The following is an 11,428-nucleotide window of genomic DNA, read 5'->3' as shown; positions in this document are numbered from 1 at the left end:
GGTCCTTATTTGGTGTCGTAGCGGATCTACAGCGATTCGAGCCCAGCTCCGATGAATCGCACTCAGAATACGCTGATGCCTGCAAATTTCTCAGCTTCGTGGTGGTGGCGGCGCGTGGCTCTCAATGGCTTGTTTTGGCCATTCCATCCAAGGACCCCAGTGTTTTCCAAGAAATTTCGAGATAGCCTGTACCAGGAACCGCCCGGCATCGCCAAACACCCAAAAACTTCGTCCATAATGCAAAAGAACAGCCCAGTATGCCAAGATCACAAGAGCCTCAGGCTGTCGCATGTTGAGCAAGGTCAAGTACTCGGTGGATAAGTGAACGGGCCAACCAAGAACGACATGTCGATTCATCGGTCCGGGCAGGGTATTGTATTGATTAAAAACTCCCTGCAGTGAATTGAGGGCTGCGAGACATGCCTTGGTAGGTTCTGAGCCAAGTTGGTCACTGGATTCTGAAAGTAGTCCCGCGAGCTTCTCGCATTCTCTTCCGGATGTCATTTCCACCCGGTCGACTGCCTCAATCAGGTCAAAGATACTTCGCAGCTCTGATTTCCGGATGACATGCCAACCGCGGTCCGTGATGGCACCTAAGCCGCGATATAGGTGCACGAACTGTATAAACCTTTCGAGTAGCTCCAGCAAGTCCCTCTCTGTGGCAACCGTGTCATGTAGCATGTGCATGGCAGTGAAGGAAGAAAACAAGAAGATAATCGTACAGTTCTTGTCCGTGATTTCAGGGGCCAATGTATTAAACGACGCCAAGGCACGGGTCTGGAGATAGACTGCCTGGTGGCGGTAGCGTATCTTCTCGGCGGCGTCGTCGGTGAGCACACTGAGGTGTAGGGCGGCAAACCCTAGCAGCTCGTCCATGAAATACGAGGCGGAAAGGGCAGACTTCATAATCAACTGTAGCAGAGGGCCAGCATCCGCCTCGTTGGCCACGAAGTGGGTGTGAGGAGGCTTTATCATATCGTGTTCAACGTGGTGGAGCAAGGCAAGGTGATCCAGATCGTAGGCCACCTTAGGTGTATGCTCTAAGCTCGAAGCTGGCGACAGGCTGGCTTGGGAAATCACTGATGGCGTCCCAAGGCGCGTCTCGTCGTGGGACTTGAGTGGTTGGTCGGGTAAAGGTGATGCTTGAGCCGGGGGCCCAGTGTATCTGGGTAGTCGAGAGTACGAACAGTCTCGCCTCAGCATTGTGCACTGAAGACAGATGGGCCGTTGCTCATCGCACTTGACATGTCGGCGCTTGCATTCCTTGCAGCCCTTTGGCAAACCAACGAAGAGTTAGCTCTAAGCTCTAATGACGGGCACCAAGACAGCACAGCCAGGGAGGGAAGTTGAAGCAGAACCAACCTGTCGCGATTTGGCATGCGAGCGACGTTTCTTGTTGAGTGGATTCATGGCTGGCGATCACAGATATTTCTACGGAAATACTCAGAGGTCTGCATCAGGAAGCATCATCGGGTGCGGGGAGTCGTCGTGTGGGAGATACACGAAGCAAGGCAACATGCGAGAGTGGCCTCGCAGCTCATTCTCTGAGGGCAGTGTTTCAGTAACCCCCACCAGAAAATTGGAGCAAGCAAGCCAAGAGGGATAGAGAGTGGCGGGCTGAGGCTAAGGGGCATTGGGGTTAGCCTCGATAAGGGGGATGGTGGAAGATGCTCAGCCCGCCTACGTAGTAAGCATATTTGCCACGGAGGCTGATTCCGGGTAAGTCTGGAAAGCCATCGAGCCGGAACAAGCCCAACAGAGGGAGGCGGTGCGAAGCCCGCCCTGATGCTCGAGTGGCAGCAACTCAACGCAAGCTCATTCATCACCTTCGTGCTTTAATCTTTCTTATTCAAGAATGACAAAGAGATGACTTCCTTCTTCGGCCTTTCAGTAAAAAAAGCCTGCTGGTGGGTTTCTGGGGCCGGCGTAGAAAGAGGAAAAAGCATAGGAATGCATGGCTAGAAACAAATGTTTCTTTAAGCATGTCGTTGGTCTGCGACGATGTCGTCCACTGACGGTACCGGCTAATAAATAGCCCACTGAATGTAGCTGGGTTGCCCTTGTGTGTTTGTTTTCTCTCTGGGCAATTTTGTTCTCCAAATTACCAGTGATGTAGGGTTCTGCGGTCGTCGAGGACGTCCGCACCAATTGGCGACGAAGGGCTCAACGGGCCACGCCGACAGCCGGAACGTACAACTTCCGGGGCGGACTCTTTGCATTGTTTCCGATTCGCCGTCGGGGATCACCACTTTCGCCGTGTTTCCGTGTCGCAGTGTCGTTTACGGCTCCACAACTTACGCGTATTACGTGGGGCTTGTATATTTTCCGTCTTCTCAATCCATACTCGTAGCTCCTTACATATCCATACTGTTGAGGTTGACATGGGCGGCTTTAACTAGTAACATAACGGCTCGTATTCTCTGAGTGAACGAGCGAAGCAAGGGCCGCTTAAGAGCTCTTGCGCTAAAGCGGATCGACCACATGACCATGTGGTGTGGACTCAGCAGAATGGGCCCGGAGTTCAGAAGTCATCACGACACATAGTATACGTATGCACTAGGTTTTGGAGAAGTTGGTAATTCAAAATCTTGCCGGGTGCTGGATAGGTAGGGTTGTTTCCTTACGACCAGATTGCAGCATAAGAAGGGCTCAGTTGTGGAAGAACTTCGGATAGACTTTATCCAAGGGCACTGGGCGAATGTATAAACTTGAGATGCTGATGTTCTACATTTGCAGAACCTATACTAGCCATGCGGTGTCCTTAGGGGGTTGCTGGGGCTTTCTAGGGTTAAGATTATACCAGTAGTAGGGGACTTTGCTATGTACCCTTCTTTACGGACTACAAATAGCTTTTGATGCAAGAAATGTGTGACTTGGTGTATTCTTTAGCATAACACTTTGCCGCTCAGACAACCCTGTCGGGATTGCCGGCGACCTCTACCAGGACGCAATCGGGAATGAAAGGACCGACTATCCTGACCAGGGTGCGTTGGCCTGAGAAGCATGCCGGCGGCATGGAAAACTACGCACCCAAAAATGTGATTTTGGAGAAGCTCTGGCAGAAGCCGCAGTCTTCCATGCTATACACTCACTACATTGTCAATGCGCAGCATACAGGTCAACGCCGACCAATGAAGTTGGAATGTTGGTATACGTAGACGAGGGTGGTGGCAATGTTGTTTATCGAGGCGTTATACTTGATCTGGGACTGATCTGGACGCCCGGCCTGTTGGGAGAATGGTCTCTAGGAGTGCGGGGGCCGTAACGAACCAGTACATGAATATGAGCAGCTTCAGGAGAAGACGGGAAGCTATGAAGGAAAAACTAGCCATGTCTACGATTCAGCCGGCGGACAGGTAAAGATGTCAGAAGTTCTGGGCTGAGGTTTGCAGTGTCAAGATTGAAGGGAGACCTCACCGTTCCTGATCTTTGTTCTGTCACAGTATACAAAATGAGACAGAGGGGACTGTATGCATGAGATTTGGAACTGGTATCTTAGTAAATATAAGTTGAGATTCTCTTAATACGTTTGTCGCCGCAGCCACTCAGCGCGCGAAGCCTAAGCCGCGAATTAGGTAAAGATCCTACTTCTAGGATCTCCCTTTGTTTGCCATTTCTTCATAAAGCCGAGCAGAGGTAACATGCTGATTCTGCAATGAATTGTTCGGTCTAGTAAGATTGCCATCGTATTCTCGTGTCAGGCATCCAGCCACCGATGAAAGGTTTGCATAACAACCGATAGCTGCGTGAAGAACTTTACTGTAACATTGTTGCTCGTAAGTCGCGTATTTGTGACTATGTAAATGTCCAATGATGGTGCCTCTATTAGCTTTCTTTGAGATGACTGCGCCTCGAAAGCAAGGGGTTATGTCTTCAAACATACGCGTATCCGACAACGTAGTTTGCTGAAATGTTAAACTCCACTGGTATAACCAAGCCGCTTCTTAGATTATGAAAGACTCAAAAGGGGGAGGCTAGTCATTTTAGCTCATTATTTTGAGATAGACCCAGCGGTTGCATAATGTCTCCAGTCCCAAGGAAATCATCCGTTGAAAAATTATGGGAATTAATCCAGATCTATCCAGTTAATCTATCAAGTGAAGGGGCTTGAGGCTGATGCGATGATGTATATAAAGGCCGAAGGCCTGCATGTAGATGATAGTCTTTTAGTAGCCATAACAAATCATCTATCACCAGCAGAAGCAGTCAGCAAGGCCGCACAATGTTGGCAATCATCCTCGTCTCGTCAGCATTCATCAATCATGCGCTGAGTCAGTCACTCTGCAAGGTCACGCCCTCAGACGCGTCATGGCCGAGTGCTTCTGAATGGAGCGGCCTAAACAGCTCGATTGGTGGCGTACTCCTAGCCACGCAGCCAGTTGGCTCGTCCTGCTATGCCGACCAGTCGTTCAGTTCTCCGTTCAGTTGCGACGACGTGAACAAAAATTGGGCATACTCTACATTCCACGCTGCCACACCTGAATCTATCGACTACCCTTTCTTCGCCAACAACACCTGTGTCCCCCCGAGCGCCACCGGGTACGATGCGAACAAGTTGTGCACTTTGGGTGGTTTGCCGGCATACGTCGTGAATGCAACCAATGAACATCAAATTGCGACAGCTGTACGATGGGCAGACCAACGCAATATACGAATCGTGATCAAGGGAACCGGCCACGATCTCAATGGAAGGTATTCGCGAAGCCCGTCAATCTCCTCTCCAGAGAGTACTGTTATACATACACATTATACTAACAAACATGCTCTGATCACCAGGTCCGCAGGCGCTCATTCACTTTCCATATGGACCCGAAACTTGAACAAGATTGAGTTCAAGCCGCAGTGGCAGATCCCCGGTGACGGGGTTAGCGATGTGTTCGTCGTGGGTAGCGGAGTGAGTTGGGGCGATGTCAATCTTGCCGGTGCTGCAGTCAACAAGGTTGCCATCAGTGGGCAAGACAAAACCGTAGGGTTGGGCGGGTTCATTCAAGCCGGCGGCCACGGACCCATGTCAAGCCATTACGGACTTTCCGCGGACAACATTTACCAGGCCACTGTTGTCACTATCGCGGGCGAAATACTTGTCGCGAACGACGCCCAGAATCAGGATTTGCTGTGGGCGATAAGAGGAGGAGGCCCTGGTCTGTGGGGCGTCGTGACCGAGTTCGTCCTCAAGGCTCACCCGATGCCCGAGAATGTTGTATCGAGTACTCTGTCGATGTCTCCCAATACGAACGTCTCCACGGCGGTGGCAGATTCATGGAAGGGCCTCGCCGCCTTTCTTGCTAGTCTTCCAGACCTGATGGATAGTGGGCTAACTGGGAGCGGTTTCGGTTCGTCATCAGACCTGGGAGCCAAGCTCTCTCTATCTTTCTTCGGCTATAACACGACAGTCGAGAAGGTTCAGGCTCTTCTTGAGCCAGTCAAGCAACGAATCCTCGACCAAGGGCATAACTTTACTCTCTCGGCCGCGCTTTCTCAACCTCAGACAGGCACTTACATGGACCTCTTCAATTCCCTCAATTCAGCCCCAAGTGGTGCTGGAGCTGCTTCGCTGATATCCAGTCGCCTGTTAGGGCGTGCAGCTCTTGTTGATTTGCCCCTGGATCGACTTGCTTCTAATCTTCAGCAAGTCATGGTATCTCAATCCGGCAAAGGAAGCACACTGGTCGTAGGTCTGCAGGGAGGCCGCGGACCGGCGGAAGTCGAAGAGAGCAGACGCGGCGCCCTGAATCCAGCATGGCGCATTGGCTACGTTCACACCATGGTAACTGGTATTAATATCGATCTGAAAAAGGCTCCTCAGGACGCTCTGGCAGAAGCAGCCGCCTGGGCTGAAGAGAACAAAGAAAAGGTATGGCGTGCGTGGACGCCAGAGACGGGGGCTTACATCAACGAGGCCAGCGGTTTCGACAAGAACTTCAAGAATGATTTCTACGGAGCCAACTACAACCGCTTGCTACAGCTCAAGAACAAATACGACCCTAACGGAAGCCTCTATGTGCTCTCGGGTGTGGGCAGCGACTTGTGGGACTACAATCTGACCACCGGCCGACTGTGCCGACAGGACGTGCAACACAATGATTAATTATGCCACTGTTTCTGTCGATCCAGGCTTCGCACGCTTCGGTGGCAAAATTTCAATGAGGCGAGCGGGAGGCCATGTTGAACTATGTTTTGGGAGGAAGGGAAGAGAAAATAGGCCAAGGGACATTGTACGCTTTTGTCCGTCAACGTCATCTAATTAGCCTTCAAAACTTTGTAAACGAGTTTTTTCCGCAAACCATCAGGCAGCTAAGCACCGCTTCAACATGAGCTTCATGCCTATATCAAACCCGAGTCTCAAGTGGTTCACAATCACTTAGTCAACTTATCTCAGGCTACAACAGTATGGATTCACGAGTAAATTGGTAACAGGCTACCCATGTGATTGAAAAATTCTGTTGGTCCTTACGCTACGATGTGTGGCAGGGCAGAGAATCCATAAAAGATTGATCACATGGTTTGAAAACATATTATATTCGGGGTAGGCTTTGCAGGGTTTACCATTGTCGAGTGATGAATTTTTGCTGGGCAGTACAGACGAGGATTTATGAGGCCGAAGGTGCTTCTCATAGGTTCGAGAGTTGAAAATTGCAAATCCACACTGGTACTTTGAAATCCTGATGGCGGAGAAAGACGTGGAGCAAGAATATCCATCACTCCATTACGCGAATTTTACCTCGTTTCCAAGCTTCACCGTGACCGTCATTGATGGCGGTGCTTTGGAAGATACCCCAAGGAAGTTACTTAGAATTCTAGGAGACCTCGATGTCGCCGCCAAAGGATGAGCTGGTCCTTGACAGGATAGTGTATGCACAGGCATAGATATCCCCAATCGTGTGCTTCACAATCCCCCTTTTGAAAGGCAATTTTCACAGAAAACGACCCACTGATTTCCCTCTTCGAATTTATTATTGCCCCCTACGAGCTGCAGAAACTACTGTGGGTGGCAGAAACCTTTCCAGCATGATTCGCTTCCCTTCTTTACTACGTATCAGCCCTTCTTCAGGTCACAATCGGCTCTGTGGACCGCATTGCTATGGGGTTCCGGGAATATGATTCTCGTGTCACTTGATATGCGTTTCGCAACCATGAAGGGTGTTCTTCTTGGGCAGCCAGGAAGAGGTAGGACTTTGAATCTTGACGCCAACCCTTGCATGAGCAGCGGGAAGATTGATTAGCATTCTTACTGCCACGGGTTGTCACATACGACCATACCCACTGGAAAACTCGGGATCCCGTCCGCTCTCCCATAGATAAGCCAGTGAGGGCCGGATTAGTAGTTGGGTCGGTGACGACCAGCGAATACCTGGTGTTGTATGTTTTTGTTTTTGTTTTTCGTGATTAATCAATCTCAGAATTCTATGGCTGCGCGGAACGTGGCCACCAGATCCGGGATACAATTTCGGATGCGTTGTTGGAGTTCCATTTCACAACACCAATGTGTAACACCGCATTAGCACATTCCGTCACGTTAATGACATGCGCATATTTTCCTAAATCCTAGCTGGCTGGGTCAACATATGGGCTACGGCTAGTGGAGGGAATAGGCTAATCGGAGCCCTTCCATTACGCGTAATAAACCCCATTAATGCGAAGTTCCCAGTCCGCCGGGACCTAACGCTGCCAAGCCTCCCCCCTCCCTCTCCCCTGCTAGAACCCTCATATACTTGGGAGTGTTGTTAGTCGTACATCGTGCTGAGTTAGTGCAATGAAAGCCTGGTGGTATTATGTACCCACAAGCATTTCTTCCGAATGTATGTAGTGTTAGCGGCATGAAACCCCTCGTCCTTGGTTTTGCTCTCCACCCGCCAATGTGATAGATACACCCTCATTTGCTAAAGGAGCTGCAAGAGCACATTTAGGGACCATGTTTTGACAATCCACTTAAGACCGCATGAGACAGCTCTGGAGAAATGGCCTGTTGCACCGCCTGGGTCCGCGCACAGCTTTCCCCAACATAAGGCCAGGGAAGACGCCGGAATGTACACCGTAAACAGATCCAGGAACCCTCAGCTGCCTGTTATCTTGCTTTGTTGGGCTGGGAGGTTTCCAACAGTCATGACCCATTGTCGTTGATACTTAAAAGGGACCATTGCTATTTTACCCAACAGCCAGAAAGAAGAGTAATCATCACCCATGCCACGATGACATTCAAGCCTGAACATTCGACCCGCGCTAATCGCCGACGAAACAATTTAGTAGTATTGAGGCATGCGTGTAACTGAGCAAATCAAAACTTTGGTCCGTCAAGCCTTAGCTATTCCTTCGGTGTGTCTATTCTAGTAACGACCTCCGCGCGGTCTTCACCCCAGTGACTGCGGAAAAAAGCATACTAGCGAGCCCCTAGGCTTATCTCGATTATTCTAATTGAAGATCCAAGGAGCTCCCTTTTCTGATACTTTCAAATGCACGTAAGACAAGAGCATCATCAAACCCACCCTGTCGCATCCGTTCTGCCAAGTAGAAGCCTTCGATCCTTCGTGCCTGTCGGATAGACCGTTGAGTATCCTGATGAGCGGACGTCCATACGCTCTTGTAGATCCCCCGTAGGGGGTATGCTCCTACACCAACCGCAACTGGCACATTGTTAGCAACACATTTCAGAGATGGCCTCGAAACTACATAAATTTCCGAATAAGGTACATACCGTTGAAGAGCTTGCTCGTGACCCCAACAAGACTCTTGCCCACACCTTTCACGGCGCCGACTGGGCCATCCTTTTGAGCCCCCTTGTACGGGAGAACAAACAGATCCGACACGCCGTCCACCACGCCGAAGAATGTTGCTTTCGCCCCTACGATTGTTCCGCTCTTCCAGTCACGAATCGCTCCAAGGTCTCGTACCTCCTCGCCGTACAGTCGCGGTATGTTTCTGAAGCCTTCTGCGAAGGCGTAGGGTACCGCCACGATACCCCCAGCCGAGGATTTGAAAAAGCCTCCGACACCGGATACCGATGCAAGTACCATGTCAGATGTTAGACTAGCACAATTCCTGTTTTCCTTGTCTCTAGGACGTAGAGGCGGTGGTGATGCGCCACGTGAGCCGGTTCGCGGCAGGCCTGATTTCACCGGATCATCCTCTTCATAGACCTCCGATGACGCTATTCGCGATCGTTTCCTGTATATCTCAGCTGGCTTGACGACAACACCGGAGGCTGCAACGGCTATGTCGCGGCTCGCTCCGATTGCGGCGGACACTGTGCCTGTCAAGGGATCCCATCGTCGTGAATCAATGATTATCGGGCGAATCTCATGTCTGTACGTGGTTAGCCACCAGTAAACGGCCAAAGCTAGATGTCTTGTTTGAAGCCGAAGTCTCCTCGTCATAGTAAATAGCAAGGAGAAAGCCCTAGGCGTCACGGGACCCCATGGGTTGTGGACTTACAATTTCAATCGTGCTACGTCAACTTTAAGGTGACTTGTCAGAATCTCTGCCGCGGCCTTTGATAGTTTTACGCGAGAATTCTTATGTCGATACATCCATACTGCAGGTTGTTCCTTCAAAATATCGCATCCAAGCACGTTCAGCGGCAGGTTGGCGTGGAAGGCTGCAGTCGCTGCTTTAACGCCTGATTCGTCCTTCATTCTCATGGCAAGTTTCCGGGCTGCCTCCGCCACTTCAGGCGTCAAACAGACTCGAATGGCCTCGGAAAGGGTCTCCACGGTCAGATCCTTTTGGGGGATAGGTTTTGGCCCAGCTCCGGCTGCAGCAACCATGTCGCCCCAAAACGGCTGGCTGTTTACAAGGTAGCAAGTCAACATCTCATCCTTAAGCCATGCCGGAAGGGGGGCGCATACTCTCCGAAGAATGGGACAATGGTTGTCGGTCGACCATTCGATAGTCCGCAAGCTGTCGTACCTGCACCACCATGGTGAACGACTGCAGCTACATGCTGAAACAGCCATTCGTGAGGGCAATCGCCAAGAAACATTACTTGGCTCGATTCAGGCCCGTCAAGATTACTCCAGCCTCTCGAGATGAGCGCACGAACCCCAGTTATGCGAACAGCTTCAAGAATCGTTGCAGAAAGTGCCTTTGGATTGTCGATCACAATGCTCCCAAAGCCAATGTAGACCGGAGGCGGTCCACCGCGGAGATATTTTTCGAGATCTGGAGGCGGAGTGTATTCTGGCGGCTCGCGGAAGAAAAATCCACAGACGTCTATGACAGCTTCAGTTATGGCATAAGGTAGTTATCGGTGCGGTTTGAATCATACCTATATGCGGACCCCAGTCTTGCGGCTTTGGTACAAGTGCCGGAGACCAACAGTAAGTGAAAGGGACTCTGAGAGTTTCCGCTAAGTTAGGTCCGTCCGAGAAGGCAATTTGTTCAAGATCTAGTTCGGTCCTCCACTCGTTGATAACATCACCGAGTCTAGATGATAAATATTAGTAATGAATCATCGATCTAGTTCACGGCCATACAGGCGACTATTCCGTCTGTCTTGAACCTCCAGTTCGACTTACCCTTGCCAAGTTAAAAATTCGACGATAGAGTATGAGACTGCATTGGCCATGTGCATCTCGGTATGTGCGCCCGTGAGGTTGGCTAGAGGGTGAGGGAACGCCTTCGTGATGCTCCAGGGCATTGTGAACATAAGGTGTACAGGAATGCTGAGAGCCTGAGCACAATGCAGATGCGCAAAGCTTGGAGGGTTGGCAATGATTGCATCGGCAACGAATGGTATGGAAGTCGCGCGGTCCGGCTCAATACATGACGCCCAACAACCCCTGAGCATCTCGGCCATCATTTTGCGCTTCTTTTGAATGTCGCCGGCACGCAAGCTGTCCATGCTTGGTATTAGGCCAGGATTGCGCACCATGTACGCCATCAAGTCCGCCGGGTCGCCTCCTATGGGATAGAACTCCAGCCCAGATTTACGGACAAAGTTTTCGAATGTGTTGTGCGTTGCGAGCCGTACCCGATGCCCGTGTTTCTGGAGCTCGTTTCCGAGGGCTATAAAGGGCTGCACGTCGCCACGGCTCCCCACAACCTGGATGACGACGTTTAACTTGACCACCGAAAGTATCGGTGTGTCCGCGGCAGTTGAAGACGTGAATGGTGGAGGGGGTTCCTCGACATCCTGAAATGCTTTTTTCTGGGAATTCGGTAAAATGAGGGACAGAGTTCTGACGAGTTTTGAATCGGTGTCGATATCGACTCGACCATCGTCTAGCAGTCAGTGTTAGAAGAACTGAAAGTCGGAACTGAAGGTACCTCTGCCACGAACCTCGAAGTGCGGGCTTCCAGCCATCGATAGCTTCCTTTACGTTGTCACGATCCAGAGAAGCCATTTGAGACGCCTTGCTGTATGATCAATAGCACCTGTCTTTTATTCTTAAATACCGAGGGGAAAATACAACTATGATGCTTTATGGAAATT

The 11,428-nt window shown here is 50.7% G+C and overlaps 3 protein-coding genes across 3 annotated transcripts, besides 1 other annotated feature; 1 reads left to right on the top strand and 2 right to left on the bottom strand.

Annotated features, from left to right (window-relative positions):
* Positions 1 to 90: 90 nt before the first annotated feature.
* CTRU02_210794 (Upc2 protein) lies at positions 91 to 1,379 on the bottom strand (the record flags this gene model as incomplete). The annotated part of the gene is made up of 2 exons (XM_036721964.2): positions 91 to 1,165; positions 1,363 to 1,379. The coding sequence occupies 2 exons, from the start codon at positions 1,377 to 1,379 to the stop codon at positions 91 to 93; spliced, it is 1,092 nt and encodes a 363-aa protein (XP_036586336.2).
* A 2,843-nt stretch (positions 1,380 to 4,222) lies between these two features.
* CTRU02_210793 (isoamyl alcohol oxidase (FAD-dependent monooxygenase)) lies at positions 4,223 to 6,088 on the top strand (the record flags this gene model as incomplete). The annotated part of the gene is made up of 2 exons (XM_036721965.1): positions 4,223 to 4,692; positions 4,777 to 6,088. The coding sequence occupies 2 exons, from the start codon at positions 4,223 to 4,225 to the stop codon at positions 6,086 to 6,088; spliced, it is 1,782 nt and encodes a 593-aa protein (XP_036586337.1).
* Positions 6,089 to 7,047: 959 nt separating this feature from the next.
* Positions 7,048 to 7,296: a sequence feature (Protein overlapping with rRNA (CTRU02_210792, KAL0933993.1) was converted to a misc_feature.).
* Positions 7,297 to 8,403: 1,107 nt separating this feature from the next.
* On the bottom strand, positions 8,404 to 11,339 carry CTRU02_210791 (Sterol 3-beta-glucosyltransferase UGT80B1-like protein 1; the record flags this gene model as incomplete). The annotated part of the gene is made up of 7 exons (XM_036721966.1): positions 8,404 to 8,621; positions 8,693 to 9,300; positions 9,430 to 9,780; positions 9,843 to 10,206; positions 10,262 to 10,419; positions 10,512 to 11,217; positions 11,276 to 11,339. 7 exons carry the CDS (start codon positions 11,337 to 11,339, stop codon positions 8,404 to 8,406), a joined length of 2,469 nt encoding a protein of 822 aa, XP_036586338.1.
* Between the last annotated feature and the right edge of the window lie 89 nt (positions 11,340 to 11,428).

The sequence above is a fragment of the Colletotrichum truncatum genome (genome assembly GCF_014235925.2).
Source record: "Colletotrichum truncatum strain CMES1059 chromosome Unknown Contig_0007, whole genome shotgun sequence".
NCBI classification, from domain to species: domain Eukaryota; kingdom Fungi; phylum Ascomycota; class Sordariomycetes; order Glomerellales; family Glomerellaceae; genus Colletotrichum; species Colletotrichum truncatum.
The sequence above is the reverse complement of the archived record's forward strand: the minus strand, read 5'-3'. Positions and strand labels throughout refer to the sequence as shown.